General features: G+C 37.5%; 1 protein-coding gene across 1 annotated transcript in view; it reads left to right on the forward strand.

Moving 5' to 3' along the window:
* Positions 1–1,650: 1,650 nt before the first annotated feature.
* LOC114353722 (uncharacterized threonine-rich GPI-anchored glycoprotein PJ4664.02) overlaps positions 1,651–27,944 on the forward strand; it is a 41,651-nt gene continuing 15,357 nt past the window's right edge. Inside the window, exons 1-6 of the mRNA XM_028305799.1 lie at positions 1,651–1,696; positions 16,015–16,080; positions 16,588–23,602; positions 24,650–24,753; positions 26,637–26,821; positions 27,393–27,716. Coding sequence (XP_028161600.1) covers positions 1,651–1,696; positions 16,015–16,080; positions 16,588–23,602; positions 24,650–24,753; positions 26,637–26,821; positions 27,393–27,716 — 7,740 coding nt within the window. The remainder of the gene's footprint in view (positions 1,697–16,014; positions 16,081–16,587; positions 23,603–24,649; positions 24,754–26,636; positions 26,822–27,392; positions 27,717–27,944) is intronic.

The following is a 27,944-nucleotide window of genomic DNA, read 5'->3' on the forward strand; positions in this document are numbered from 1 at the left end:
GATACAGATGCATGTTTTGTAACAAATAAACCTTTACTTTGCCTACTTCTAATACTAGAGATTTAATCTCACGTCATCAATTTTCCCACATTTTCATCTTCCCTGTCCATTTTAATCTGGAATCTATCAAATCAAATCAAAATATTTATTAGTATGTAGGCCCTTTTTATTTAGGGTACATACCTAAATATGTCCCAAATAAGTAGGATCTTACCTAATACTACAGCTTGGTAGTACTCTAGTAACTAGTAAACTTAATTCATTCACATTTTTAACGACCTACGTAATTTTCTAAAAATAGCAAATAACCACAACATCGAGAAAAAGATATCATACCCATATTATAATAGCGTTATTACATTTTAATAACCCCAAAAATTGCGTGAATGTGTAAAATTGTAAATAATTCATTTGAAGTAGCGAATATAATTTAGTTCATAATTGAATACCACCGTGCCGATGTTAGAAAGCATTTGAGGCAATCGGTAAGCACATTACTTACACAAAAGCGTTTTTGCAATCGCTACCGTTATAGCAGCTATAGTAAACCTTATTTGGAATGACATAAGGTGCAAATGATAAGAAGGCAGCAAGTTCAAAATTGACGTGTTTACCCAAGATGGCGATTTTGAATGACAACATCCGAGTAACAATTGCCAGTTCGCGGTTGTTACACCGTGAATACACAAAGAATTAACACATTTGCCGTGTGAATAAAAAATTTGATGGAATGTGAAATTCTTTTTTTAAAACTTTCACTTGATGTCGCTTTCTGAGGTCGCGGCGTTGGCCTTCCGCGAGAATTTAAAAATCGGTTTTCTTTTTTTATTGTCAATAGATTTTCGGCCAGTGGTGTTTGATGATGGAATTCTTTATCTGTGAATCATACTTGTTTATCTATTTCACGTCTCCAAAAAGGTTGTATTTTATGATTTGTGACTCATCTTACTAATTCGTGTTTTAAATAAAATATTCTATGATTTTGTAAACCTAATTAATTATGAGAATAAAAAATAAATTCACAAGGTGTCTTCAGCTTGTTTTGTTTCAATTTTTTCGCAATCAAGCAAGCGAAGGCATCACTTTACTCTTACGATCAATACAAGCATTATATTCAAATCAGTACAGCCTGTTCCCATGGTATTGTTTGTATGGGATGCCTGACCTAGTAGCTATTGTATGGGTGACCTTGCAGCGTTATAAATGACGGGTAGTGTTGGGATTGTATGAAATAGGTCTTTAATGATACATGATTGTAGCCGTGAAAATGTAAGACGTTGAGTTATTTCAATTTGAATGCCGGATATTGCTGAATACCAAGTAAGCCATGATGTCTATGGGCCAATGTAGGTCCCCCTATTGGGTAATCGTTAGAACATAAATTTATAGATACTTTATTAAATTAAACCTTTAAGACATTTTACACAGCGCCATTTAGTACCAGTTTTCCCCCTTGAAATGGGGTCTCGGACCCGTTCGTCCCGTATTTTTTTTATGCAAAACAAGGAAGGTATTAGACCGCAATCGCACCTGGTGTAAGTGAGATGCTGTCAAGGATGGTACATATCTGCCCTGTTTTGCCTCTCATACTTTAAATGAACCTATTCGCAAGGTATTTTTAGGCAAAGGGGCGAAAGATACGGGGCCAATATGCCTAGCTTATATTTCGTAGGGGAGAGCGGGGCTGAAAGTGCCGGTAACCGGTGTTTTTTGTATGGAGTTTGACAGATTTTTGACGTTTGTAAAAGTTAAAGTAAGATGGTGCAACCCAGCCTAAATGAACCAATTCGCATGGTATTTTTAGGCAAAAGGGCTAAAGATACGGGGCAAATAATCCCTAGCTTCTTCTTATTCGTTACGCTCTTGGCAGAGCGGTCGTGGTCACGTTTTGAGGCGTTGTTCACATCGGTTGTAGAGGCGGATACAACTCTCCGCACGATCTCCCGCCATCTCTCTCTATTGGCAGACTGTCTGGTGCAATCCCTAGCTTATTATTATGTTTTGACCTCCTGGCTGTTCCTAGCTCAAAAGCTGGATCTTTGCCCCCCCGGACCAAACTACCCCCTGGCTCTAAAAACGGGTACGCCCATAATAAATCTCTGATATATTCACTGCGTTACAGCGATTACAAAACGTCAAGCACGAGTGGCTAATCGGAAGCGTTTTGTTTCCTATACAACCCGATAATAAGTATTATTACAGCCGATTACAGCATCGTGCTGTAATTCCATGGACGAGAAAGGTTTGAACGTCGTAAAGCGTGTCAATAAGGCTTATTGTGGTGTGGTCACTGGTTCGATTCCCGGTGAGGTCAAGCCAATCGATATTTTCTTAAGTTGTAGAATTTTTAGCTATTTCCAAAAGATAGAAATATTGAAAAATGCATTCAATAAACTCTACATTTACTTATTTTCGAAAACACTCGTGTAAGAATCAACCAAGATACATTGAATCCTGGCTTGTACCTCCCTATTTATTTATCAATTTTCAATAAAAGTTGGCCCTATTATCAACTTTCTATTTACTTGATGTTGTAACTTAAAACAAAATCTACTTCTTCTTCTTCTTTTGGGTGATGGCGATGAACTTGCGTTTTTCGCCACTGAGAGCACAAACTAAATCTAAATTCTTTCGTTAATTTAATGTCAATTGGAGGTTATGATGTCGTTATACACAATACTTATAAATATGAAAATTTATATCGAGCACGTGGTCGTGCCAAGCTTTGTCTTTTGCAACCTCAACGTGACCTCATACTATGAGTCACAAGTCAACCAAATCCTATTTGACTATAATAAAGGATCCAGTCCAAACGACCTCTTATACTATAAGGTGAATGATGGAATTACTATAAATCAATCAACATCGGTCATTTAGTTTGGATTAGCAAAGGAATTAATCCAAGAAAACAGAAAGTTTAGTTTCCAAAACTGATTTTAATGGAACCACAATATAACTGCTCTATCAAATTAGCTTACCTACCTACAATTTTAACGCCGGTATTCACAAACAATGCTTGTTTGAGTGAAGTAGAAAATCGAACGCACAGCGTTGTATAGAGTTCAGTGAATGGTTCGTGTGTCACCCTGTGTGTCCACGCGCACTGTGAGACCTCATAGTAATGTTTGTAAATGCGGGAGTCAAGCTCTATTTGCCCTACACTATGTTATATCATCAACGTAGAAATCATCGATCAACGTGGAAAGCATTAGGGGAGGCCTATGTTCAGCAGTGGACGTCCTATGGCTGAAATGATGATGATGTTATTTCATGGTGTAAAGTGCCTCATTATTTCAAAAGGAAATCATTCTTATTATTGAAACATGTATTTAACAAATTATGACTACTCAAAGATTTAACATCGTGACTGCGTGTAATTATTCTTTTTCTATTATCCCTTATCATTATTTTTACACAATAAATTGGTGGAATGGTTTGAACAGGTTTTCATAGTCCAAAAAATCTGCAACTTAGCATAAAAATGCCTAGCTTAGTTATTTTGGTGTAAAAAAGAGGTCTAGTCACGATTCCCAATAATAAATGGACTTTGGAATCTCATTATTATAAAAAAAAGTTGCGTTTTTGTCAATTAATACTCGAATAGTAATATTCCGAAACCATAGACAAACATGTCCATTAATTTGTTAGCATAGTTTTATTATTTTGATTCCTTTTTTGTATTCATTGATTTTATTATTGATGCGTTTATAAGAAACAGGAAAAAAACAGCATCGTGCTCCTTTTTAGCATTTTTATAGTTTCTAGCTTTTTCATTCCTTTTTTGTTACCATGTAAACCGGCCATTAATGGGTACTTTATAAAATATAGATTTAAGATGTATTATTATTGACATCCGCATGGGTTACTTAGTGGTGTGCTATTAGGTCTAGCTAGAGCTTAACTGTGTCAGTGTCTGAGGCATTGGAGCGGCACGGGAGGGTGTTTTTGAAACGTCAAACGTCAGATCTTCTTCAGATTTATATGCTCTGTCACTTCTATGTCAATGTCACCCCTCCCGTGCCGCTGCCATACGTCAGGCACTGACTGAGCGCTTGACCTATTTATAGTAAACATAACAACGATACGTCTACGAAATAAACTGCAACGCCCAATGAGACATCTGGCGGATTTTTCAATCGCGAAAACCCTCATTGAGAATTATCAAACCTTGACAATCAAAAACACCTTTAAAACAAGTCATTAATGGCTGAATAGAAACGACTATACGACCTTGTAAACAGCCTACTTATTAATTCGAATGACAAATCACACGTATCCTACTTTCACACAAAAATCGTTGATATTATCAGATGACAAGCTGAAATCGACTTGAGGTCGTGTCTCAATCTTGGTTTTGTGCCACAGTATAAGTAAGAAGTAGTATGTCTACGTGAGATTGATAATGTTGCGTTGATTTGTTGGAAATGCATGGAATTGAAAGTCATTTGATTGCAATAGAGTACCGAACTTAAATACCAGCTGAGAATGTAGGTTTGCATCCTACGAGGGACAAAATTAGTAGTAAGTGGAGAACTTGAGCATTTATGCCTAAGAAGTGGACTCGTAAACGACTTTTTATGCAGAACAAGGCAAGTATTTGAACGCAATCGCACCTGATATTGCTATGCAGTCTAGGATGAACTATGATTGTTATGTATATTCATGTATGTTTATTGTAGCTGTAATAAGTATAATTTTGAAACAAAAATGCATAGTCTGAATGACATGCAGACGTAATCTTTCCTTAATTACACTGCTTGGTTTTAATGAATGTATTTATAAGCGCGAATTATAACTTACGAGTAATTAATATTTATTGCGATATAGAGGCTACTTATCTAGCTGTTAAAGAAGTTGTGCGTTATAAAGGCTGTTTATTTCTCTGTTATAGAACTACTGTATCTTTTACACTGTAGCCAGGTTTTACAATCGAAACTAGAAAACCTATCGGACCGGTCTGTGTCCAGTTTACACAATGTATTGTCAATTTTGTAATGTCAACTCGACTGTTAATTGACTGTAGATAGTAGATTTATTTATGACCACTTTGTGACTTTAGTGGGTCAAAGTGCAACACACATCAATGTCACTGAAAGTTTTAGACGCTAAATTACTTTTTATCTTGATAACATCTTTACATATTTTTTTATATGTTTTTATAAGTATTATTATTAGCAATGCCTTGCTTACTGGATCAAAGACCTCAAGAAAATATCACTACCTAAATTGACCCCACTGGTAATTGAACTTCTGACTCTTTGCACTTCTTAGAGCTACTCAACGTCCCACTCGCTCATTGGCCATTTGAGTTTTGAGTTCTAGTCCTAAAGATCTTTACCTACCCTGAGTAACTACTCAGGGTTCCAAGTATCGGTATTAGAATCTCTACCGGGAGTTGAACTCCCAACTCTTATCTCTTAAACTATCACCTATCACACCGCCACTCGGTCATTGGGCGTCAAACATAGCTGTCTATTTTGAACTGTGAACTTTATTCTCCACACCTTAAGGTTTAGATTGTCCAGATAATGCATTAAAATCATTAAATACCAACATGCAGATAACCAATGTCCAACGTTTGCACAACTTTCTAACAGGAATGATGATAGCTATTACGAAAGGCGCAAGGTTCAATGTCGAAACGCATCTCGGTGTGCAAACATTCGCCATTTGCTCGTGAGAAGCTTGCGAAACTGCTACTGGTCAGAGATGAGGATATATTATAAGTGTGTTATTATTATAAATGCAAAAGTTTGTTTGTCTGTTAATTAATCACTACTGAATCAATTTCGATGAATTTTGGTATAGAGATATTTGACTACGGAGAAGAACAATGGAACTTTTGCCGCGAAAATAAATGAGGTCTATCGTTTTAGCGCTCACCAGTTAGCGCCACTGTAGAGTAAGGTCCTGTCACTTGCTAGTAGCGAAGACAGTGGCACCAACTGGTGAGCGCTAAAGTGGTAGGAGGATTATCGCATTTGCACTCATCAAGATGGCGCCACTGTAGAGTAAGGTCCTGTCAATCGCCAGGGGTGCCAACTGTTAAGTATAAAAACGATAGCCCTCATTCTGAAACATGCAGACAAATAAGTAAGTAGGTGTTAAAAGATTGAATGGGACATCATTCAAGGATGTTATAATACTGTTCCACTGTATGTACTTTTGCATGTTATGAAAAGTCGTCATCAAGCTTTTGCTTAGAATAACTAATTACTGTTATGAATAAAAAGTAAAAAAAATTTAAAACTATTAAGAAAACCTTTTTAGCATACATTAATTTCATCTTTGGCCTTTACCGCACATCTGCTTCAGTCGCTCGCCTGTAAGCAACTTAATAAAATGTTGATAAATCAGTGTCCATAACTTAGTGAGAAATATCTCAGTACAGCTTGTCTAGAAAATACATAATCATGTTGACTTTTGTCTTTTAAACTCTACTTACCGCTAAGTTTGCCGTGACTTTGGACATTGAATCTTCTTGCTATAGACATAACGCTTACTCGATATTACTACAAAATGTACCGCAACCTTGCAACTCGTCTATTAACTTTAAATTGGGTTAATCGGTGACCATTATATTAACGACGCGAGTGCAAGGTCATTTTAATCGATACAGATAATAATTACTTAATTATTTGATATTTATTATGAAAGTAAAAGTTTAATTGATATTTTTAACTGTTTAACGAGAGTATTGTTTTGATTAAGGCTGAGTTGCACCACCTAACTTTAACGGTAAATATGACGATAACCGGTGCTTTTTGTATGGAGTTTGACAGATTTATGCCGTTTGTAAATGTTAAAGTGAGATGGTGCAACCCAGCCTAAGCGTATTGACTCTATTTATTCGAATACAAGTGACAGAAGTTTTTAAATTTCAAATATTTGAAAAAAGAATAAAAGCATCTCCTTTGTTTGCAAACCGCGAAAGCCAAGAAAAAAAAAAAAAAAAAAATCTCCTTTGTTCTTTTTTTCGGTACCTTTGGCAAAGACATAAAACGGCGTTCAGCCTTCAACTACAGATTACAGAATATCAAGATTGAATTATTTATTTTCTTTTTTAATTAAATCGAATATCTCGCTTGTAACATTGCAAGTTGCCAGTACGTTGACTCAGGGCTTGGCTCACCCACTGACACAGTTTACTCTCGCATCTCTCTCACACCTGCTCGCAAATATATCGTTATCCTACTCTCGCACTTGTTTTACCCCACACTTTTGCTGCCATAAAAGTTGCGGACCTGTTTCAAAACTGTCATGGGAAGTATTTAGTGACTTATGAAATCTGTATCAGTAAAACCTTCGTAACTTGAAAATCGGTTATGTAAATCTCCGAGTTACTTAAGAAGCAATTTTCATAAATTATTTCTCTATTCCATCGACTGAATGGACCGAGAGTTTTATACGGTCAATGAACCTAAGTACAAAATAAGTAATGATGAAGTATGAAATTGATTGAGAACCAAAAACCGATGAAGATTAACTAAATCCCAAACAAGTATCGTAGAAAGCTATTTTCTACAAAACGAGAAGCTTCACTTTCGTTGGCACCCGACAATGGCGGGTAAAAGTGAAACGTACCAAAAGGAAACAAAATGGAATCCATTAAATTGCAAGAAAATATCGACGTGATGTATCTTATCTGTGATTTCTGTAAAGGTGTGACTACACTGGGTGCATGGTCTCGCGGGAATCGCGGGATACACTTGTCATCCTGCTTACCCTACTCTTGAGTGAGCAGAACGTTGAGCGTAACTCGCGAGCTCATGCTCAATGTGGTGGACGCCTTAAAGGATGCGCCACAATGGTTGCGTTCTGAGGTCTACGGTCAGGTCAAAGGGAACGCAGCCCACATTATGTATGAACAACATTATCGGTCTCTATCCATTTTGTATTGATGCGATCTGACCGAGCAAAGACCGAGCAAAATGCAAAGCGCATCGCTAACATAGCCTTGTCACGACCGATGACAGATTGTCTTGCCCAGTGCCCGGACCGCTGACCGATTACCCTGACCAACAGTGTTGTTCATACAAGATGGGGGCTGGCTGCGTCCACTTTGACCTGACCGTCTGACTCTTAATTTGACAGTTTCTAACATAATTTATGCGGGTGATATAAGTCCACTTGATCAATGAAAAAAGTCGCATCTGTGCACCTAGGTGAACAAAGGCGACTGGTTTAGTCGGCTCAATTCACCTAGGTGATATCACCTGGTGAACAAAGTCGAATAAACCTGCCGCAGAGCGCATTCAGTGTGGCAAATCCTTAACATCTCCAACGTATTAGTTCTCAGCGTACTAAAGACCCAGCCATTCAAATTTGGAACAGCTTACCGCTTCACCACCGTTATCTCATAGTCAATCTTATTACATGACGGTAAGGTGGTATTTTAATTGTCCTGCCTAATGATTCGTCTTTCGAAAGGAGAGCGTGCGAAATAATTAATATTTTGACAGTTCTGTGTAATTACCATTGTGTGAACAGCAGTATTAGAGAATACAAATTTGATTCTTATCACGGTTAGAATAGAATTTTGTTTACAGGTTTGGAGTGTTGTATATTGTTGTAAGGAAGTTATTCGGAAGGGGAAATAAAACTTGTCCAAATTGGGCCTTGATTGCAAGAGTGTATTGTAGGTAACATACTTTAATTATGTGAACAGTGTTATAATCGTGTACGAATTATGGTGGTCACTTAATGATGGGTCTTAATTTTGGGTAGCCATTAACGAGTGTAATCAATCTCAACTGCTGTTTGTGTTTTGTAATTAAAAAGGTTTTTTGTTCTCAAGGGAAATATATTTTGAAAATAGAGCATTTTGTAGGAAAATTTAAGACTTTCTTAAATACTGTATTTTAAGAGTAACGTATCGCTGTCTCTACATTTTACAATATCATTATCATTATCAGTTCATTCAGTGAAGACTGCAGAAGTAGGATCCTTTCTAATATACCGGAGACATGAAGAATTTGGAATATACTCCCCACGCTTCCCAAATAGCTTCGTTTTGGCGTTTTCAATCAAGTTACTTCGCCGCGTAAAGCGATTGCGAAACAAAAGCTGTCATGAATGTCATTTTGTCTACGGGTTCACAATATTTTCCCCTTAGTAGTAGTCCTAGTAGTCCAGTCCCTTTTCCCACATCCACGGGAAGAATTAGGGTTAGTCCGGGTCTATCTATACTCCTTAAGTATGTCACTTTTAAATTTGACAACCTATCTATCTAAACTATTCCACATTTACAGAGGCTCCTTAAGAGCAAATAATTTGACGATTTGTAAGAACTATTTAATAGTCTATACAAATAAAGAAATTTTGACTTTGACTTTGACTTTACCGGAACCACACGCACTCTATGTCCTATCGTCAACCATCACGTCTGACATGACACCCATCCATCTATGCCACTGGTTCAACCCAGTCGTGACAAGTGTGCGCGCGCGCATTATGCCGCTTCCGTCGCATACCGTGTCAGTGGACTGACCAGGCGGACTCGGGCAGACGGACTTGTCGCACTATTTATATGTCATTGACATAGTAAGACTGTTTGTAAGAAGAAAGGACCTATATCGTACTATCATACCTTTTTATTGCAGAAAGTAGTCAAACGATTCTGAAACGTCAAGTAGCAAAAATCGGAACGTATATTAACCCAATATTGATAATAGCGCCCTCCTGTAAATGTCATAATTATTTTAAGGTTGTGCAACTGGAAAAAATCGGAATTAATAACCTAGTATTGATAGTAGCGCCCTCCTAAAAATGTCATAGCTAGGACGGTTCTGTCTTGGACAACTATACCACGGCTTTTACATGGATATCAGTATGCTATCAACCGTAATTTAGGGATTTGTAGGTAAAGCAGCTATTTTGAGAAGAGCAAGCATAAAATCATCTTCTTTTCGAAAGTTTGCTGTTTTTGCAGTTAGCAGTTTTGCCGTGAAAACAAGTAAACAAGCAGCCAAAAATTTAAAAGGATGTTTGTTGAGACATACTTAATAGGCAATAGCTTATTTGTAGACGTGCAGGTTTTGTTTTATTTTCTGCCCATAATACTAAGTATGGTATAAAGGTGGGTCGTGCAATAACAATTATTTCTAGACTTCTTTAATTTACTACAAATAATACAACATAAACTAGAATGCAATAAACTATATTTTGATACTAGAAAAACATTACAAATACGCTACTGCGCAAATTGAAAATGGAAGTCACATTCAAACGCCCTTTTTGTTTTTAAAAACTAAAATACTGACCTTGCGGTAAAATAATAAGAATTACAGAATATATTCCTTGACCTTTTTTGTTTAAAAAATAAAAAGTTATTCAAATCAAATGGGTGTTTTTGTATGTCGAAGGAAGACCGTGACTGGGTCAAAGGAGACGTGCGTTGAATGAAACTACGCTTCGCACTTTCTTCGTAACAATTCAAACTGATTCCATTTTTGAAATTGGAACGGCATTCTTTTTTAATCGAATGCAATGGTGTCTTGGTTGTCATGGATATGGCCTGTGATATTAGAACAGCGAGGCTGGGTTGCACCATCTTACTTTAACTTTGACAAACGTCAAGAATCTGTCAAATTCCATACAAAAAGCACCGGTTATCGTTATAGTTACGGTCAAAGTTAGGTGGTGCAACTCAGCCTAAATAGTAAGAATGTATTTTAGGTGTACTTTAAATGTATTTTTTTTACATTTTAATATGCAACATTAACTTCATAGCTTGCACTCTGGCTGGATTTTCATGTCTTAAACAGGCACTTAAGTTTATATCGTTCTATGAAGTGATTTTGTAAGTGTCATCTTCACTTCTAGGTAGTTTTTACTTAAGGAAAATTGAATTTTCTCCGTCTATGCACGCGGAATCGTGTTTTCTGTGCAATATTACTGTAATTAAGGTTAACTTGTTGTTATCACATAAGTAACAGTAAGTATGGTTTTCGAAATGTTTCTTTCTAAACATAATAGTACTATTCTATGTAGCTACTTAACTGCTTAAGAGTTTCTTAACTTTCTTACTGTCTTACAGTGTTTATTTGTTTTATGATTTCAGTATTTATGCACCATCTTACTTTGACTTTATTAAACGTCAAAAGTCTGTCAAACTCCATACAAAAAACCAATTATAGGTAGTTACAGTTAAAGTTAAGGTGGTGCAACCTGATTTTTCCAAGCAAAAAATAGTGACAAACGCCGAATTAATTCAAACTAAAATGGCATCAATACACTTTTAAAAACTAGTCAATTATAAGTACTTTTCTTGGAATGTTAACAATTTTAAGTAACTTACACAACTTCCCTTGCGAAAGTGCGCATCTCAGCATCGCAATGTGCTAAGTCCCTTGGCGAAGAGATGGGTTACCTACGCCATATCGAATGACAAATGATCGAAAATCAAAATATCGAATACGTTTCATCGAACGATCAAAATATCGAACGATCAAAATATCGAATGCTCAAAATATCGAACGTTCAGAATATCGAACCATCAAAATATCGAACGATCAAAATATCGAACGATCAAAATATCGAAAGTCGATATAAAATATAAACGTTTTTATTAAATTTCATCACGCATCATTTCTGAACTTTTCTTTTTGGGACAGGCTAGGCTTATAATAGGTCCCCACGGACATTATTTCTCAAAATTTATAAACTTGAAGAAATGATGCATGATGAAATTTAAAATAAAACGTCTATATCGACTTTCGATATTTTGATCGTTCGATATTTTGATCGTTCGATATTTTGATGGTTCGATATTCTGAACGTTCGATATTTTGAGCATTCGATATTTTGATCGTTCGATATTTTGATCGTTCGATGAAACGTATTCGATATTTTGATTTTCGATCATTTGTCATTCGATATGGCGTAGGTAACCCCGAAGAGATAACGAACAATAGTAAGTTCTGTAACGTTTTTTCTCACAATTACTAACTGTGCTGTAATCTGTATGTCACTTCCTGTTCTTGGAGTTAAGATTAAGTTGGGCTTGCGACATACGGCTTGACGCCAAAATTACTCACTGTCGACTTAGGTCCCAGGTTCTAAATCTGACCAGATGATAGTTGGTTTAATTTGACACTGTCAAAAGTAACGATTTGACTCTCTTGTTCTGGAGGTTCTAGGTTTGATTCTCAAAGATGGGGCCTATACTACTAAACACTATTTTGCGGGACATTGACCAAAACATCTTTCTGCAAGACATAGATCAACAATCGTATTAAATACTAAAACGTTTGTACGTTAAGCTGTCATTACATCTAGCTAGGTAACTTTATACCGTGAATGATGTCATTGAAAACTGATGAAAACTAAATCTTTAGAAGCAATTTATGGACACAAAAAAGCGTTATCCTTTAATTATTCTTTGTAATAATTAAAGACCGAATTTCATTTTGTTGCTGATTTCTTCAATAGCTGCTCTTCTGTCATAAAATAAGTTTTATTGACTATCAAAACTAGGCCTACTTATTTCATAATATCTATTAAGTATTAATCTGTGATCGTTCTGATAACAAAATCAGTTGCACTCAAGGGCGTGACCTCGCCGGCTTCAAACCCGCGACTTTCGGGAGACCTGGGTTGCTCGACCATCCCAACTAATATTATAAATGCGAAAGTAACTCTGTCTGTCTGTCTGTCTGTCTGTTACGCTTTCCCGCTTAAACCTCGCAACCGATTTTGATGAAATTTGGCATAGAGATAGTTTGAGTCCCGGGAAAGAACATAGGATAGTTTTTATCCCGGTTTTTGAAACAGGGACGCGCGCGATAAAGTTTTTCTGTGACAGACAAAATTCCACGCGGGCGAAGCCGCGGGCGGAAAGCTAGTTACGAAATGATCGCCCTGGTTACGTGAATGCGGAGCACTTTCTCAACCGATATCTTTAAGGAGACTGCACACTAATCCGAACGCGGCGAACGAATCGAACGGAACGAATTTTTAAATTCTTTGTAATATAAATTTTCTTAGATTAATAACGCCTAGATGCATAGTCTTCACATACGAGTAAGCGTTTCATCTGAAGTGAAGCAAAAATCATATTTTCAAAGTCAAAGTCAAAATTTCTTTATTTGTATAGACTATTAAATAGTTCTTACAAATCGTCAAATATTTTGCTCTTACATGTCTCATAATCTTTTTACCCTACCATTTTTTTTATGTCATCTACTGTCATCTTACATACGTTTTCACAAGTGTTTGATTGTGGCAACTGTCAGAAAGCCAAATGGTCTAGTTTGAAGTGCCTCACTTTTCTTGCACTTACTCGATGAATAAAATTATAATCTTCTTGTTCTATGAAATCCTTTGAAACCTCGCGGTCGCGGCTCGCACACGGCACGCGTCCCCGTAGAATCGTCCGAATCGAAAGAAGGGCTTGGACAAGTGTGCGTTCACCTTAAAAAGACATTCACAATACGAGTTATTCTCGACTAAAACACTTTTTTAATTCAGGTATTTTTGTTCCAAAAATATTTTTGAAAGGCATAAGTTCGGGTGTTTCTCTACCAATAACGTTTTAAAAGCATTAATTTCGAGTGCTTAAGCAAATTAAGTTAAAATCTTAATAAGCCTAAAGTAAAAGTGCTGTGGCAGAGAGAGAGTGCGAATTTAAACTGAATGTTATTGTTGTTAAACATAAACGTTTATTAATAATATGAGTTTTTTGAAACTTTCTGTGATGATATGAAAGTTNTTTAAGAAAAATGTTTTTTAGAAAACTTTATATCATTTTAAAAGACCTTTCCATTGATACCCCACACGGGTATGTACATCGAAAAAAAAATTTTCATCCCTCAGTTACATGTATGGGGGGCCCCACCCCCAATTCTTTTTTTTACTATTTAGTGTCATAATTTTGTAGCGGTTCATACAACACATATTCCCATCAAATTTCATCACTGTAGTACTTATAGTTTCCGAGTAAATCGGCTGTGACAGACGGACAGACGGACAGACGGACAGACGGACAGACGGACAGACGGACAGACGGACAGACGGACAGACGGACATGACGAAACTATAAGGGTTCCGTTTTTGCCATTTTGGCTACGGAACCCTAAAAACTAGTCAATTATACTTTTCTTGGACTGTTAACAATTTGAAGTCACTTACACAACTTCCCTTGCGAAAGTGCGCATCTCAGCATCGCTATGTGCTAAGTCCCTTGGCGAAGAGATAACGAACAATAGTAAGTTCTGTAACGTTTTTTCTCACAATTACTAACTGTGCTGTAATCTGTATGTCACTTCCTGTTCTTGGAGTTAAGATTAGGTTGGGCTTGCGACATACGGCTTGACTGTAAAATTACTCACTGCCTTAGGTCCCAGGTTCTAAATCTGACCAGATAGTAGTTAAAAAGTAAAGAAAATTTGACTCTTTTGGTCGTAGGTCGTAGTTCGATTCCTAAACGTAGCATGAAAATTTAAAACATCACGTTGTTTTGCATAAAAAACATAGGATCTTGTTTTTTGTAGACCTAATAAATAATAATATAACCATGTAGTATACCATGAATACGATATTTTTTAAAGAATTGAAGGAGTAAATTATTATAAAAAAGTTTTAAATAATGTAGGATTTTACGTAAAAAGCGCTATCTTTTAATTACTGATTTCCTAGATTCAAGGACTGTTCTGTTGGTATAAAATTGTCTATCAAAACTAGGCCTACTTATTTCATATCTACTAATCTGTGATCGATCTGATAACAATCAGTTCCACTCAAGGGCGTGACCTCGCCGGCTTCAAACCCGTGACTTTCCGGAGACCTGGGTTGCTCGACCATTACGAAATGATCGCCCTGGTTACGTGAATGCGGAGCACTTTCTCAACCGATATCTTTAAGGTGAACATAGACCTGTACGAACGCGGCGAACGAATAGAACGAAACGAATTTTTAAATTCTTTGTAATATAAAATTTCTTATATTAATAACGCCTAGATGCAGTCTTCAGGCTTCGTTTAAAGTAAGGCAAAAATCATACCTATATCATCCAATGTCACCTTACATACGTTTTTACTAGTGTTTGATTTTGGCAACTGTCAGAAAGCTTGGCAAAACTGAGCCAAGTGGTCTAGTTTGAAGTGCCTCACTTTTCTTGCACTTACTCGATAAATAAAATTATTCTCTTCTTGTCTATGAAATCCTTTGAAACCTCGCGGCTCGCACACGTCCCCGTAGAATCGTCCGAATCGAAAGAAGGACTTTTACAAGTGTGCGTTCACCTTAAAAGACATTCGCAATACGGGTTACTCTCGACTAAAAAACTTTTTTTAATTCAGGTATTTTTGTTCCAAAAATATTTTTGAAAGGCATAAGTTCGGGTGTTTCTCTACCAATAACGTTTTAAAAAGCATTAATTTTGAGTGCTTAAGCAAATTAAGTTATCTTAATAAGCTTAAAGTAAAAGTACTGTGGCAGAGAGAGTGCGATTTTAAACTGAATGTTATTGTTGTTAAACTTAAACGTTTATTAATAATATGAGTTTTTTAAAACTTTCTGTGATAAATGAAAGTTGTACCAAAATAATAGTAGTTTAAATATGTTATCTTAATGTAATAGTGTTCCCACGCTATGCAATCTACAGAATAGATTAATCATAAAACTATGCTTAAATACTGATAAAGCCCGGTCCGTGAGCACGTAGAATTTTGTCCAATGACCCCTAGCTACCCATCCTTATCGCTCGCGCGTAATTATATTTCTGTCGCGACTGTGCGACTGGCACCCGCAGTGAGTGTGCGGGCGCGATAGCAACATAATTACCCGCGAGCAATAAGGATGGGTAACTTGGGGTCATTAGACAAAATTCTACGTGCTCACGGACCAGACTATACCATATTATAACTTTTTGTATTTTTAGATCTGCCAAAAGAGCCAAAAATAGAGACATACTTATCAAACCACTGATATTTAAAGCCTCTTGAGATAAAGCGTTCTACTTAATGAACTATTATTAAAAACATAATTTAATGTCGAATATTTTCTTTGTTCCAGATGTCAATAATGATGAACTAATAGAAGCAACGAGGATAAAGCGAGAAGGAGTCCCGGAAAACAGGGGTGTGTACCAAACTAATATGAGCTTTATTACTTTCTGTACAAACCTTACTTTTGCTTGAGTCCTTACAGTATCTTGAGTCTTGTATTAGATTTGTCTGTTTTCTAATCTTCAATATACGCAGTAACATTTCTTCTTGTTTTTCTGCATTTTCGAATTGTAAATTAGTTTTTTTTGGTGATATTTTTGAGACATGACACGTAAGTTTTATAGTCAATCATAAATTATGATTATTATATTAACGGTTTGAAGCTAGATATTGGAATGTCATGTCATAAAAATATCATCAAAATACAGTAAAAAGAAGTTGTACAAAATTAGTGCTAACACGTTTGCAATTTTAATCTATTAGCATCTTATATTCTTCTTTTTATTCCATAATTAATTGTATGTTTTTTCTTTCTCTTTCAAATCTAATCCGGTCATGGTGGACATCTCAACCCAAATGGACTTTGTAAAAACGCACCCGATCTCCATCCCCTCCACGACTTGACCCGACTGGATGACAGACTTGACAGTTCTACTTGTGAACGACCAGAAAAGGAACGACTACGCGAGGGCCGGAAGGTACCACAGCGTCAAACCTCTCATCGGCCTTCTGACATCCACGGCAAGGACTTTCATCCAAGATGGCGTCACCACGGAATTCGCAACGCAAATCCTCGGCACCACCTTAGATAACGGTCGCATCTACGCCCAGCTCCTTACCAAATCCTCTCTTGTACTCTACAACAAACCATCCAATGTAGACGACCCTGTTATTGTTAAGCCAACTCGTATACACTCCGATTTTGACGGACAATGGAACGTCAAGCAAGATCTAGGCTTCATTGACCCTGAAAAGTTCATTCTCAAAAACACAGACTATTTAGCGCCTAGCAGCAAAGCTGATATTGTATATGCCAGCAAACCGGCTCAAGACAATGTCAAATACTGGAGCCCTCCTACTTCACCGGAAAGTCAAGTTGAAAATCAAATATTCGAAGAACCCACTGCCCGTAGAATACAACCTGTGAAAGAAATCCCGCGCTATGTCCACAATGAAGCCCTGAACTTCCTTGACGGTCCAATCTTTGATAATGAAAAGAAATTCGATTTTAATGTACAACCATCTATCTTAGATAATGTTAACACGTTACACAGACAGAGTAAAGCGTACGAGCCCGTTACTGAACCGATTGCGACAGAGCCTAATGTTAAGGAAGAACCTATCGAAGAAGCGAACATTGTTAAAGTGAAACCCGATTACGATTTACCTACTTTTACGATTAAAAACGAATTTTCACCTCTATTTTATTACATTGACAATGTTGAATCTAAGAGTTCTTACCAGCAGCAAAATCAACAGACTAAAACGCCTAAGAAGCTCTTTGGTCAAAAGGGTGAACCTAGGCCGAAGACGACTTTTACCTATTCCGGTTTCGCTGATTTTACGACCGTTGTTGGTGATACTGTAATTATATTTTCTCCCAATACTGAAACTAGTCGCCCACAAGATCCAAATGAGGTTAATGTTTTCCCATCAGCTAAGCCGGTTGATAAATTATCTAGTAAAATTACTTTCCTTGCTGCTGATATCCCAGTTGCGACCTCGACATTTAGTGCTCATGAAATTAATACTGCTACGCAAATCACGACTCCAGGCGTCCAAGAAAGCACTGAAAGTTCTCTTTACGACGACGAAGAAAGTTTAAAGAAAGTTCAATATGAAGTCGATAATGGCCCAGATACAATTAGTATAAAACACGAATCTGGATTAGACTTCAATATGGATGTAATTCAACCATCAGAATCTGTTATTACTACTACTGAAAGTACTCGTATCACAGATGATTTAGGCGTTATTCCTATTCAAGATTTTAGTTCCAAGCCTACAGAACCATTACAGACACTCAAGCCTTCTGCCACTCTTATTGAATTACCCCAAGAGTCCGCCGTTACAGAAAGTGATTTGAGCGAGATGTTAACAAATTCTGAGGAAGAATCGGAAAATACAGCTGCGGAAGTAACTGAAAAACCGGAGGAAGAAGAAGAAGAAGAACAGGAAGAAGATGAAGAACACACGGAATCAGGAGCTGAAGTTTTCACAACTACCGAGAGTGGTCACAGTGATGAGTCCTTTGAGGATATAGAGACAACCACTGAAACAAAACACGAATCTCACGAAGAAGTTGTGTGCACAGCTGGCTTAGAAACACAATCGACCATGACTACAGCCTATAAAACGTTAACTTATCTGACAACTTACTTTATTCCTTTGGAAAGTTCAGTAACTACTACGTCAGTCAAATCTGATGTCGTTGTAGAGAGTGACGTAGGCTATCTTACAAACATTGTCTGTAATACCAACGTAAATATCGAACCTACTGCTGTTGTGTCTATAGAAGTAAAATCATCAGTCCACACCAGCTTGGAAGTTCCTGAAACAGTATCGGAAGAGGCGGTAACAAATGCACCAGAAGTAGTAACTGAAGAAGTACTAAAAACTACTCAAACAGAGCAAGAACCTACTACTCAGGAGCAAGAAGAAAACGATCAAAGTCAAGCAAATGAAAACATTGCTACAAAATCTGATGATGTCGTAGAAGAAAAAGAACCGACGACCACCACAACTACTACTACGACTACAGAAGCTCCAGTAACTAGTCAAAGCCACATTGAAGTTTCTGTTAGCACAGAACATTCAACAACACCTACAGAAAAGCCTGAATCCGAAGAGGAAGAAGAAGAACCTTCGAACAATGAAAATGAAATAGATCTTATTTATAAAACACTATACACTACCTACACATACTTCACTACATTCTTCGGAGATCAAACTTCAAGTATAGCGAGTCACAAATCTGTCATTACAAACATTATTACATCTACTTTAGACTTGTCAAAACTTGACCCATCTCTGCTTGGAGCTTTCGACGAAGATGAGATTGCACCAACTAGCGTTGGAATTGGTCGTCCTACAGAGTCGTTTGCAATCAACAGTATTATTGATTTAGTTAAGAATAAGGACGTCATTGAATCTGTTGAAAGTGACGACATTTACTCCTCTCAAACACCAACTCCGTCATTGGGTGATGACGTTGTAGCCAGTATCAAACCTGACGCTGTTAAAACTTATTACACGACTTATACCTTCTTCACAACGATATACGTAGGTACTGATGCTAATGTGTGTAGCAGAAGTGAAGTTTACACAAACTACGTTGGTCCTGATGAATTGATACCTACTAAGAGTAACCCATTGGCAGCCGAAAGCACTAGAGCTCAGTTTGACTTCAGAAACTGCAAACAAGTTAAGAGAGATCCTCCAGCAAATCCTGAAGAGAACTCGTCTGTTGAAACTAGTGTAAGCATGGAAGAAGATAAGGCTGATTCTATGGAAGTTAGCAAAGAAACTCCACAACCAAGCCCTATTGAAGTTGACATGTTGTTCAGTGTTGAATCAAATCCGCTTGAATCTGAAAACTCTTATGTAACTGATGTCAAATCTTCGTCATCTAGGGGTGAAAGACAATTCTTAGACAGTAACAATATTTTAGAAGATCAAATCAGTTCCGAGAGCAACATCGATGAAATAATGCCCTCACCTACACTTATATTACAAACAAGCTACACTACATTCACATACTTCACAACGATGTACATTGGTAAAGACTCTAGTAAAGTCAAGAGTCATTTAGAGACGATCACAAATGTTGTAACGGGAACAATCATGCCTAATAATAAAAAAGAACCTGAAGAAGAAAGCAACTTGCCAATTACTTACTATACAACATTCACTTACTGGACAACTCTCTACAAAGATAAATCTACTACCATCACTAGTCGCGAAGAAATTGTCTCAAATGTAGTTCTACCTACAGTTCAGGTTGTGCCAACTGTTAGCCCCATTGATACAACTCCTATTGATATTGACAGTGTGCTGCCGCCTAAAGAACTAGAAGTTGAAATCAAACCATCACTTGTTGATGATAACTTAGAGCAAGACGATGGTAAAGCTACATTCTACACAACATACACATACTTTACCACTTTCTACGCAGGCAACACGTCTGAAATTAGGAGTAGCTTGGAAACTGTCACAAATATCGTTGACAATACGAAGGTTGTCGAGGATAACCAGTTAGGTCGTAAGGTACCTTCTGGTTCTGTAGATAAGAATCTCATTCAAGACAATGGTGACAAACCTAAGATAGTCCCAACTGTGGTTAAGGAAGAAATCAAGGCAACTCAGCTTCCTGATATTTCAGGGGCGTCTCCAACAGTACTTTTAGGCACGTATATTGACAATTTATTCGCGGAAGTTAAACCAGCGGATAACGTTCCAACACCAGAACCTGAGAAAAAGATATTATTCAGTCAAGTTGCTGTTATTTCTGGTGATTCAACAGTAGTTACTAGTGACAACAAAACTTTGAATACTGAGGCCACTACTACACCAGCTTCAACAACCACGTCTTCCACTGAAGGTGCTATTATTAGCGCGAGCCCAGATGTCATCGAAAGTTCGGTGGGAGAGCCTGAAGTAACCACTGAAACGAAACCGGAAGTAGAAGAGGAAGATTCACTAAATACTAGGAAGAAGAGTCGGCTTTCTTTCACACCTAAGAAACCCACATTCACTCCTGTAATTATACCATTCGCTTCAAGAAACAGGCCAACATTCAGTCCGAAGAGGGTGCCATTGCAAAGTAGTGCGGCTACAATCACTCGTTTAGACGTCACACCGACTATTACTGCTACGCCCACATTGAAATCGGTTAGACCTAGTGGCTTCGGAGCTAATAGAAAGCAATCAGCTTCTCCTGGATCGTCAAGTCCTGGACGTAGATTCTCTGGTTCTCGTAGTAGCATAAACTTATCGTCAAACATTCCTTCAGCTTCAAGAGCTGGTGGTTTCCCACGAGGAAGTATAAGACCTACATCGCAACGTTCAGGTTTCAGGTCGAGCTCACTTAGGAGCAACAGTTTGGACTACGCAAGCAGGTCAGCTGTTCCTAGAATAAGACCTACTGCTTCATCAAGGCTGAGGAATAACAGGAATTCAGCCACTATTGCTTTTCCATCACCTGATCAGAATGAGGGTGAAACTTTGGCAACTCAGCAAGAGGAAACTGCAACTGAACCTTTAGAGGAGGCATCTGAGGCTCCAATTAGGACCACCAATAACCCACTGCTGAAGTTTAGAAGACCACCTTTGGTCAGGCAGCCTGGTACGGCCATTACTCCTCGATCAACAACCCCATCTGCTAGAAGAAATAATATTGTTCCACGTGGACGTATCACAACGACCACCAAGAGAAGTACCACTCGTTCCACTTCAAATCCTCTTCTCAATCTACGTAGACAAAGACCTACCAACTCTCTTTTCCCAAGAAGAAACTTATTCCAAAGACCTGAACCTGAACCAGAGGAAGAAATCAAGGAAGACGAACAGAAGGTTGAAGAAAGTGAGGAAATATTAGAAGAAGAAGAAGATTTCGAGGAAGATAATGATTATGATTCTTCTGACAGGAAAGAACGGCAAGTCGCAACTCCATCTACCTCTGCCCCGATAAAATCAAATATCGTTTCAATAAGACCGTTTGCTTTCAGGCGAAGATCAAAGCGTCAGGTTGATTATGGCAGCAGAAAGTATACCAATTTCAGAAGGCCTGGTACAGTGGCTAAACCTTCGGCTAACAGACGCACAGAACCCGAGCCAGAAACGGAACCACCGGCACCGGCGACACAGAAACCAAGACCTGGTAACAGATTTAGCGGACGAGTTTCTAGTAACTCTAGGGCTACTACTGCGTCTGTTCCCAAAGCATCATCAAGACAGCCATTTATCATTCGCGGAGAAAGTCGTTCGACAACCACTGCTAGCCCGGCTTACAGAAGAGGCAAGTCTTCGCGACCTTCTGCTAGGGCGACCACTTCTTCCTCTAGACCGAAAGCTCCTAGACTCACTGGTAGTAACAGGAACTCAAACTCTGATAGATCTAGGACCACTTCTTCAAGAACAACTGGTAGGTCACGTACACGTACTACCACTAGTAGAGCAAGCAGCAGACAAAGAAATTCTTTCGAGAGCAACAGCGGAGAGAGATTCAGCCACAACAACCCTCTTAACGACGGAAAAATCACCATCACACACCAGATCCCAACTGAAGTTACGATACCTTTTGTAAACGGAAAAATCACAGAGTACAAAAACGTTTTATCAGCCACTCCTAGTATACAAATTCTACCAAGAAATCAAGTATCTACTACGCTAGGTCCTTTGGGTAATCAGCAGCTTGTGTTAGCTCAGGAATCGACCGAATTAGCTGAGAATGGGGGCACTAGATTGATCAGGTACATTTTGCACGAGACACCAACCACGACTGTTATTTTCACACCGACTACAATAAGGGGTAGGAAGACTTCTTACTCTCATATTCTGCCAAGTACTGTATACAACGTCGAACCTGTAACCCAAACTGTTGCGCCTGAGATCAACGCCAATGTGCCGTTAGCAAACCTGCTACTATCTCAGCTTCTATTAGGAAACCAACAACCTGCGATCAATCCTCTCCTGGCCCTTCAAGGACAGGGTTTGTTACCGCAGCAACAAGTCGCCCAAACCCCTGTTACAGAGTACAAGACCAGAACAACAAGCTACGTTACCACCGTCACGGATGCCAGGGAAACTGTCTTGCCAATTACGTTTAAAGGCAAAGCTATTTTGACTACGATTGTTGATCCGACAACTAGCGTAGTCACAGCAACCGAATTTATCACTGATACAATAGTAACCACTCCAACAGTATTGGGGCAGGCTCAGCCTCAGTTGAATTCTCTTCTATTACCTTTACTTCTTCAGCAACAGCAGCAGCAGCAGGCTCTGACGTTGCAAACTCCAAATCCCCTTCTTGGTTTGGGCGGTTTGGGAGCGCCAGATTTGTCGTTACTCCAAAACAATAATATTAACCTCAATAATGATATTTACAGTAACAGTCCAAAACCAAACATTCATTCTGACATAGCTAGTAATGAGGACTTCTCAGAGGAGATTCAGGACAGTGGCGAGGATCTCCCACCTCCGCCGCCTCCTCTTCGTTCGAGGAACAAGGCTAGAACCCCTAAACCTGCACCACCGGCCCCACCTTCCCCACCGAAGCACACTAGTGTTGTGACTCTTTACGTCTCTGGTAGACATCCTGGAGAATTCAGCACAGTATTATCCACTGTTGTGAGCGAAGAAACTCAGACTGTAAGGAAACGAGAGGCAATTTATTACGAAGATGTCAAGGTATTGCCCTCAATTTTGCCATCTCTTGACGAAGTTTACAGCTCCCTTGGTGTTATCGAAAACTCTATCATTCCTAGTTCTATAAAGTATTTGGACAGTGCCAATGAGAGTGAAGGGACCCAGAGCTTAGAGAGTATAGTGGGGGAGATTAGTAAACACATTAAGTACGACGCTTCACCAACATACGTCGTGGAATTATCCTCAACAAAACTAACGGACACAAGGCAAAGTTCTGTTGATGGCGTCTCGTGAGAGCTCATACAAACGGTTAGGTGTATAAAGTAATGAATTAGTTATTTATTTACATTGTAACATAGTAAATTAACTATGAATAGTGCCTTATAGTTTTAAAGATCCATTAGTTTTAGGAACAAAATACTCCTTTGTACTTGACTAGGTATAACATTCTTTAGGATCACCAAAAATATGTCTAATGTTACCAGATGTGGTGGGTACAAACGGCTAGGTAACACCACAGTATGTATATTTACTGTGGTAACAGTATATGCTCACTGCGTAAGAGTATACATGTAGTGTATTGTATAGTTGTAAATCTGTAATACTCGTCCTTCCTTCGCTTACGACTGTACATTGCAAATACGACTTAAAATGTTAAAATAATAAATTTTATAAAAATTCATGTGTATTTCATTGAAATCCTTATCATATCATAATAATTATAAGAAAAAACAAACAAAAAGTACACAAGCACACATACAAGAAACACACACTATTAAAGTAAAATATCTACACAATGCCTGAAGAATTGAAAAAATCTACGTGCAATTACAATTAAAATTATGTGGCCTAAGAAATAATTTGCTGCTTAATTATCTGTAGGAGCTATCGATCATAAAAATACATAATAAAATTATACTTCTACTAATCGCCTTAACTGCATAATAAATAATAGACTTAGCATAATAGTAATAACAAATAAATACTAATCAATCACCTTAAATGTGAAGATATTTTTAATGTCGATGAAACTGAAAATAAAAAGAAAATTTATTACATTATGGCGAAAAACTCTCTTATTTTAAGTAGTATGATGAATGTTTTTGAAAAAAGTAAAATAAAACATAAAAGTCAAGGCTGGGTTGCACCATCCTACTTTGACTGTAACAGACGTCAAAAATCTGTCAAGTTCCATACAAAAATCACCGGTTATAGTTTAAGTTACGTGGTGCAACTCAGCATAAAAATCATAAGTAAAAGGTGTCAAGGTGTGTAAAAGAAACACTTAGCTGTGTGTTTAGACTTTACGTTATAACAACATCGACTGTAAAGTCATGACTTGCGACTGTGACGAGTGACTTGACTGACTCGGACAAGGCACTCGAAGCTCCGAGCCCCCGGATGGTTCCAATCCACTCCTGCGCATCCAAACACCTCCGAGGTGAGTCTTGTTCTGTTATATGTTATTGTAGGTAGACGGATGTTCTTGAGTTATTGTTGCTTACACTATAAAAATACCTATAAGATTAGCAAAAGTGGATGATCTAAATTGAAAATTCAATAAACTAAAGTGTCTTCTTGCTGCGTTGCGGATTTCCGCGTGCGTATAGCCCGCATAATAGGAAAAAAAACGTGTGAAATAATTAAATGCGGGCAGCCCCCATGCGGACCAGAGGTGGAATTGTGTAAAACAATCGTAATCATTTGACAGTTCTTAACGTACGATAAAGTCAGTTAAACAAAGCGTTTGACAGAATAATCGTACGTTATGAACTGTCAAATGATTACGATTGCTTTACACAATTCCACCTATCCGCACGTGTGCTGAAATCCGCACCACAGGAAAAAGGCACATGAACGATGTTCTTTAGAACTCTATGGCGTTAAAGTGATTGTAAAAAAACACCTTAGAGAGATGCTACATGGATGTTGCGGTGCCGTAGCGGTGCCGTGTACACAGTCCGAACTCTTATTTTGATCATATTTTTTGCGGTTGACTGTACTTTCAGCAACTTGTCCAGTAAAAAAGAAATTCGCATCGAGCAACAAATGTGCTATATTTAGGTAAAAAAAACTGTCAAAAACTAGTTAGTATTTTTAATAATTCGACATTAAATCAAGAACATCTGAATGGGTGATACTGGTTCGTAGCTAAGACGTAATTTCTAGGTAATGTAGTAAGTATTATTAGTACTAATAGCAAATTGTAAATAAGTATAACACTTAAAATAAATTAATAGATACATGATAGGTAACTTAATTTATTTAATGCCGATTCAAGTTTAGATTCTTTGAACTTTTTTGCAAATGTAGTTTTTAAAGGTTTTTTTTAATCAAAAAAGGAGGAGGTCTCCTTTTTTTAAGTCGGTTAATTATCTCACACTGGCTACATATTATTCAAACTAAAATAAATAAAAAAATCTTGATTTTTGTTTGTAGTGTTTTACTGTTTTAAATTAAAAGGTGAATGCCTTTTCAAAATTAGCATACAAACAATTAAGTAATAATAGTAAAGTATTTAATAATGTCTGACCTTGAGTTTAAAAGACTATCTTGTGTCTAGTAGCTGTAATTAGAAATTAGTAACTAACAATTAGCACTCTATTTGCATTGCGTATGTTTGTTGCACAAACTGTGTCTAATAAGGTTACATTGCAGCCATATGACTGGTCATACGCCCGTATTTACAAACATTACTATGAGGTCTCACAGTGCGCGTGGACGCACAGGGTAACACACGGACCTATCACAGAGCTCTATTATTCAACGCTTTGCGATCAATTTGCTGCTCCACTTAAGCTAGCATCAAATTAAGTAAGTTAGTAAATACGGGTGTTACTTTCTTATGTTCGTTAATTCCAAATTTTTCAAAATTATAATCATTCTGAAAATTTATTTCATTTCAATAATTTTAAAGATAAATTATCCATAAAGACTACCACACGGCTGTCCTTTGGCTGCAACCATACAATAAGTCTTGTGAATAAATAATTGCAACTTGCAACTATAATTCACATTATTTCATCTAAGTATTACAATTACCTGTAAATATTATTCTACATAAAAAATATTAATATTTTTTTACCTTTGCCAACTGAAAAATAAATTAATTTTCAACTTAGTTTCAATAAACGCTAAGTTATGATTAAGAATAGCAGTGAGCTCTTACAACAAAGTTATCTTTACGCAAAAAACAAGTAAATTAAAATAATATAACATTAATAGTAATAAAATAATAATGTAAATAAATAATACTCAAACATTGTAAGAGTTCACGTAACTTTAACTTTTACCCCAATCTAAATAAGAACTAAACTCTTTCAGCCTTCAACACAAACGCTATAGTCTATGATAACACCCCATGGAGACCAGGGAGGGACATGCCGGTAGATGAGAAGCCAAGTTCTGAAGAAGATGAGCGGAGACTCAAGAACTTGGCAACGAAGGTCATGTCCAATGGAGTGGAAGTGCTGGTTAAGGATAAAAACCCTGACGGGAAACTGGACCAGGTAACATAAAATTATATTTTACTATAAATTCTTTAAGGAGTTATCAATATTTACGCCCGTATTCACAAACGATGCTTGCTTAAGTGAAGCAGAAAATCGAACGCACAGCGTTGAATAAAGCTCTGTGATTGGTTCGTGTGTCACCCTGTGCGTCCACGCGCACTGTGAGACCTCATAGTAACGTTTGTGAATACGGGCGTGAACATCGTTCTATCTCTCCCTTTATCTTGCTGTACAAAATTAAATAAAGTTTTGTCTATAATAATGAAAATTTTAATATGCATTAATGATCTTTAATGTCTTAAAGACAGATGTGTTTCAGTACTATTTATTTTGTAAATAGTAGATGATCATCAAAAAAATCGATTAACAATCGATTATTTTCAGACTAGATACTTATTATCTTAGCTACTTAAGATGTCTGAAGAACTTTGATGTTGTTAATATTAATAGCCTTTTTGTGCCTAAGTGTTTGGTTGTTAATAACATGTATTGTATTTTAGCAGTATGAAACAATCGACGATCATTTAAAATAGTCGCATCATCATTAAATTAAATTTTATGTCCTCAGCGAAAACTTAAGCTCATGCACCTTCCTTCACCATCGTATCACCACGTCAGTTCATCATCACCACCCAAACAGACATTGCTATCGTCTGCTGTAGCGACAGTTGTCAACCGACAACAAATAAGCGCACTCTTCCCACTGCACCAGCTTATGCAGCATAACTATATCATCAAGACTTGCATGACCACATACACGTATCTGACCACCGTGGTCCAGAACAAAAGAAGTGCTATATCTACATTCGAAACGATAGTGTCTGTTGTAACCACAGAATCTCTGACGAATTTGTACGCATCAGACATTTTAGCTGAGCTTAAGCCAACAAAAGTAAGATTTGGGACCCTAAAAGAACTACCCTGGTGGATAATCCGAAGTGATGACCCTAGCTGGTTGTGAGCCCCAGATAATACCACTAAAAGGCTTGGTGATTACCCTTGCCCAATAATTACCCAAAAAGACCTGCTAATATTAAAATGTCTCCTACTAATTTAAGTCTTATTACCATTTTATTCCAAAATGGCCCTTTTATCCTAATTAATTAATTTACCAAGTAAT

The sequence above is a fragment of the Ostrinia furnacalis genome, unplaced genomic scaffold, assembly GCF_004193835.3.
Source record: "Ostrinia furnacalis isolate ACB-3 unplaced genomic scaffold, ASM419383v2 OfSCF1799, whole genome shotgun sequence".
Lineage (NCBI taxonomy): Eukaryota > Metazoa > Arthropoda > Insecta > Lepidoptera > Crambidae > Ostrinia > Ostrinia furnacalis.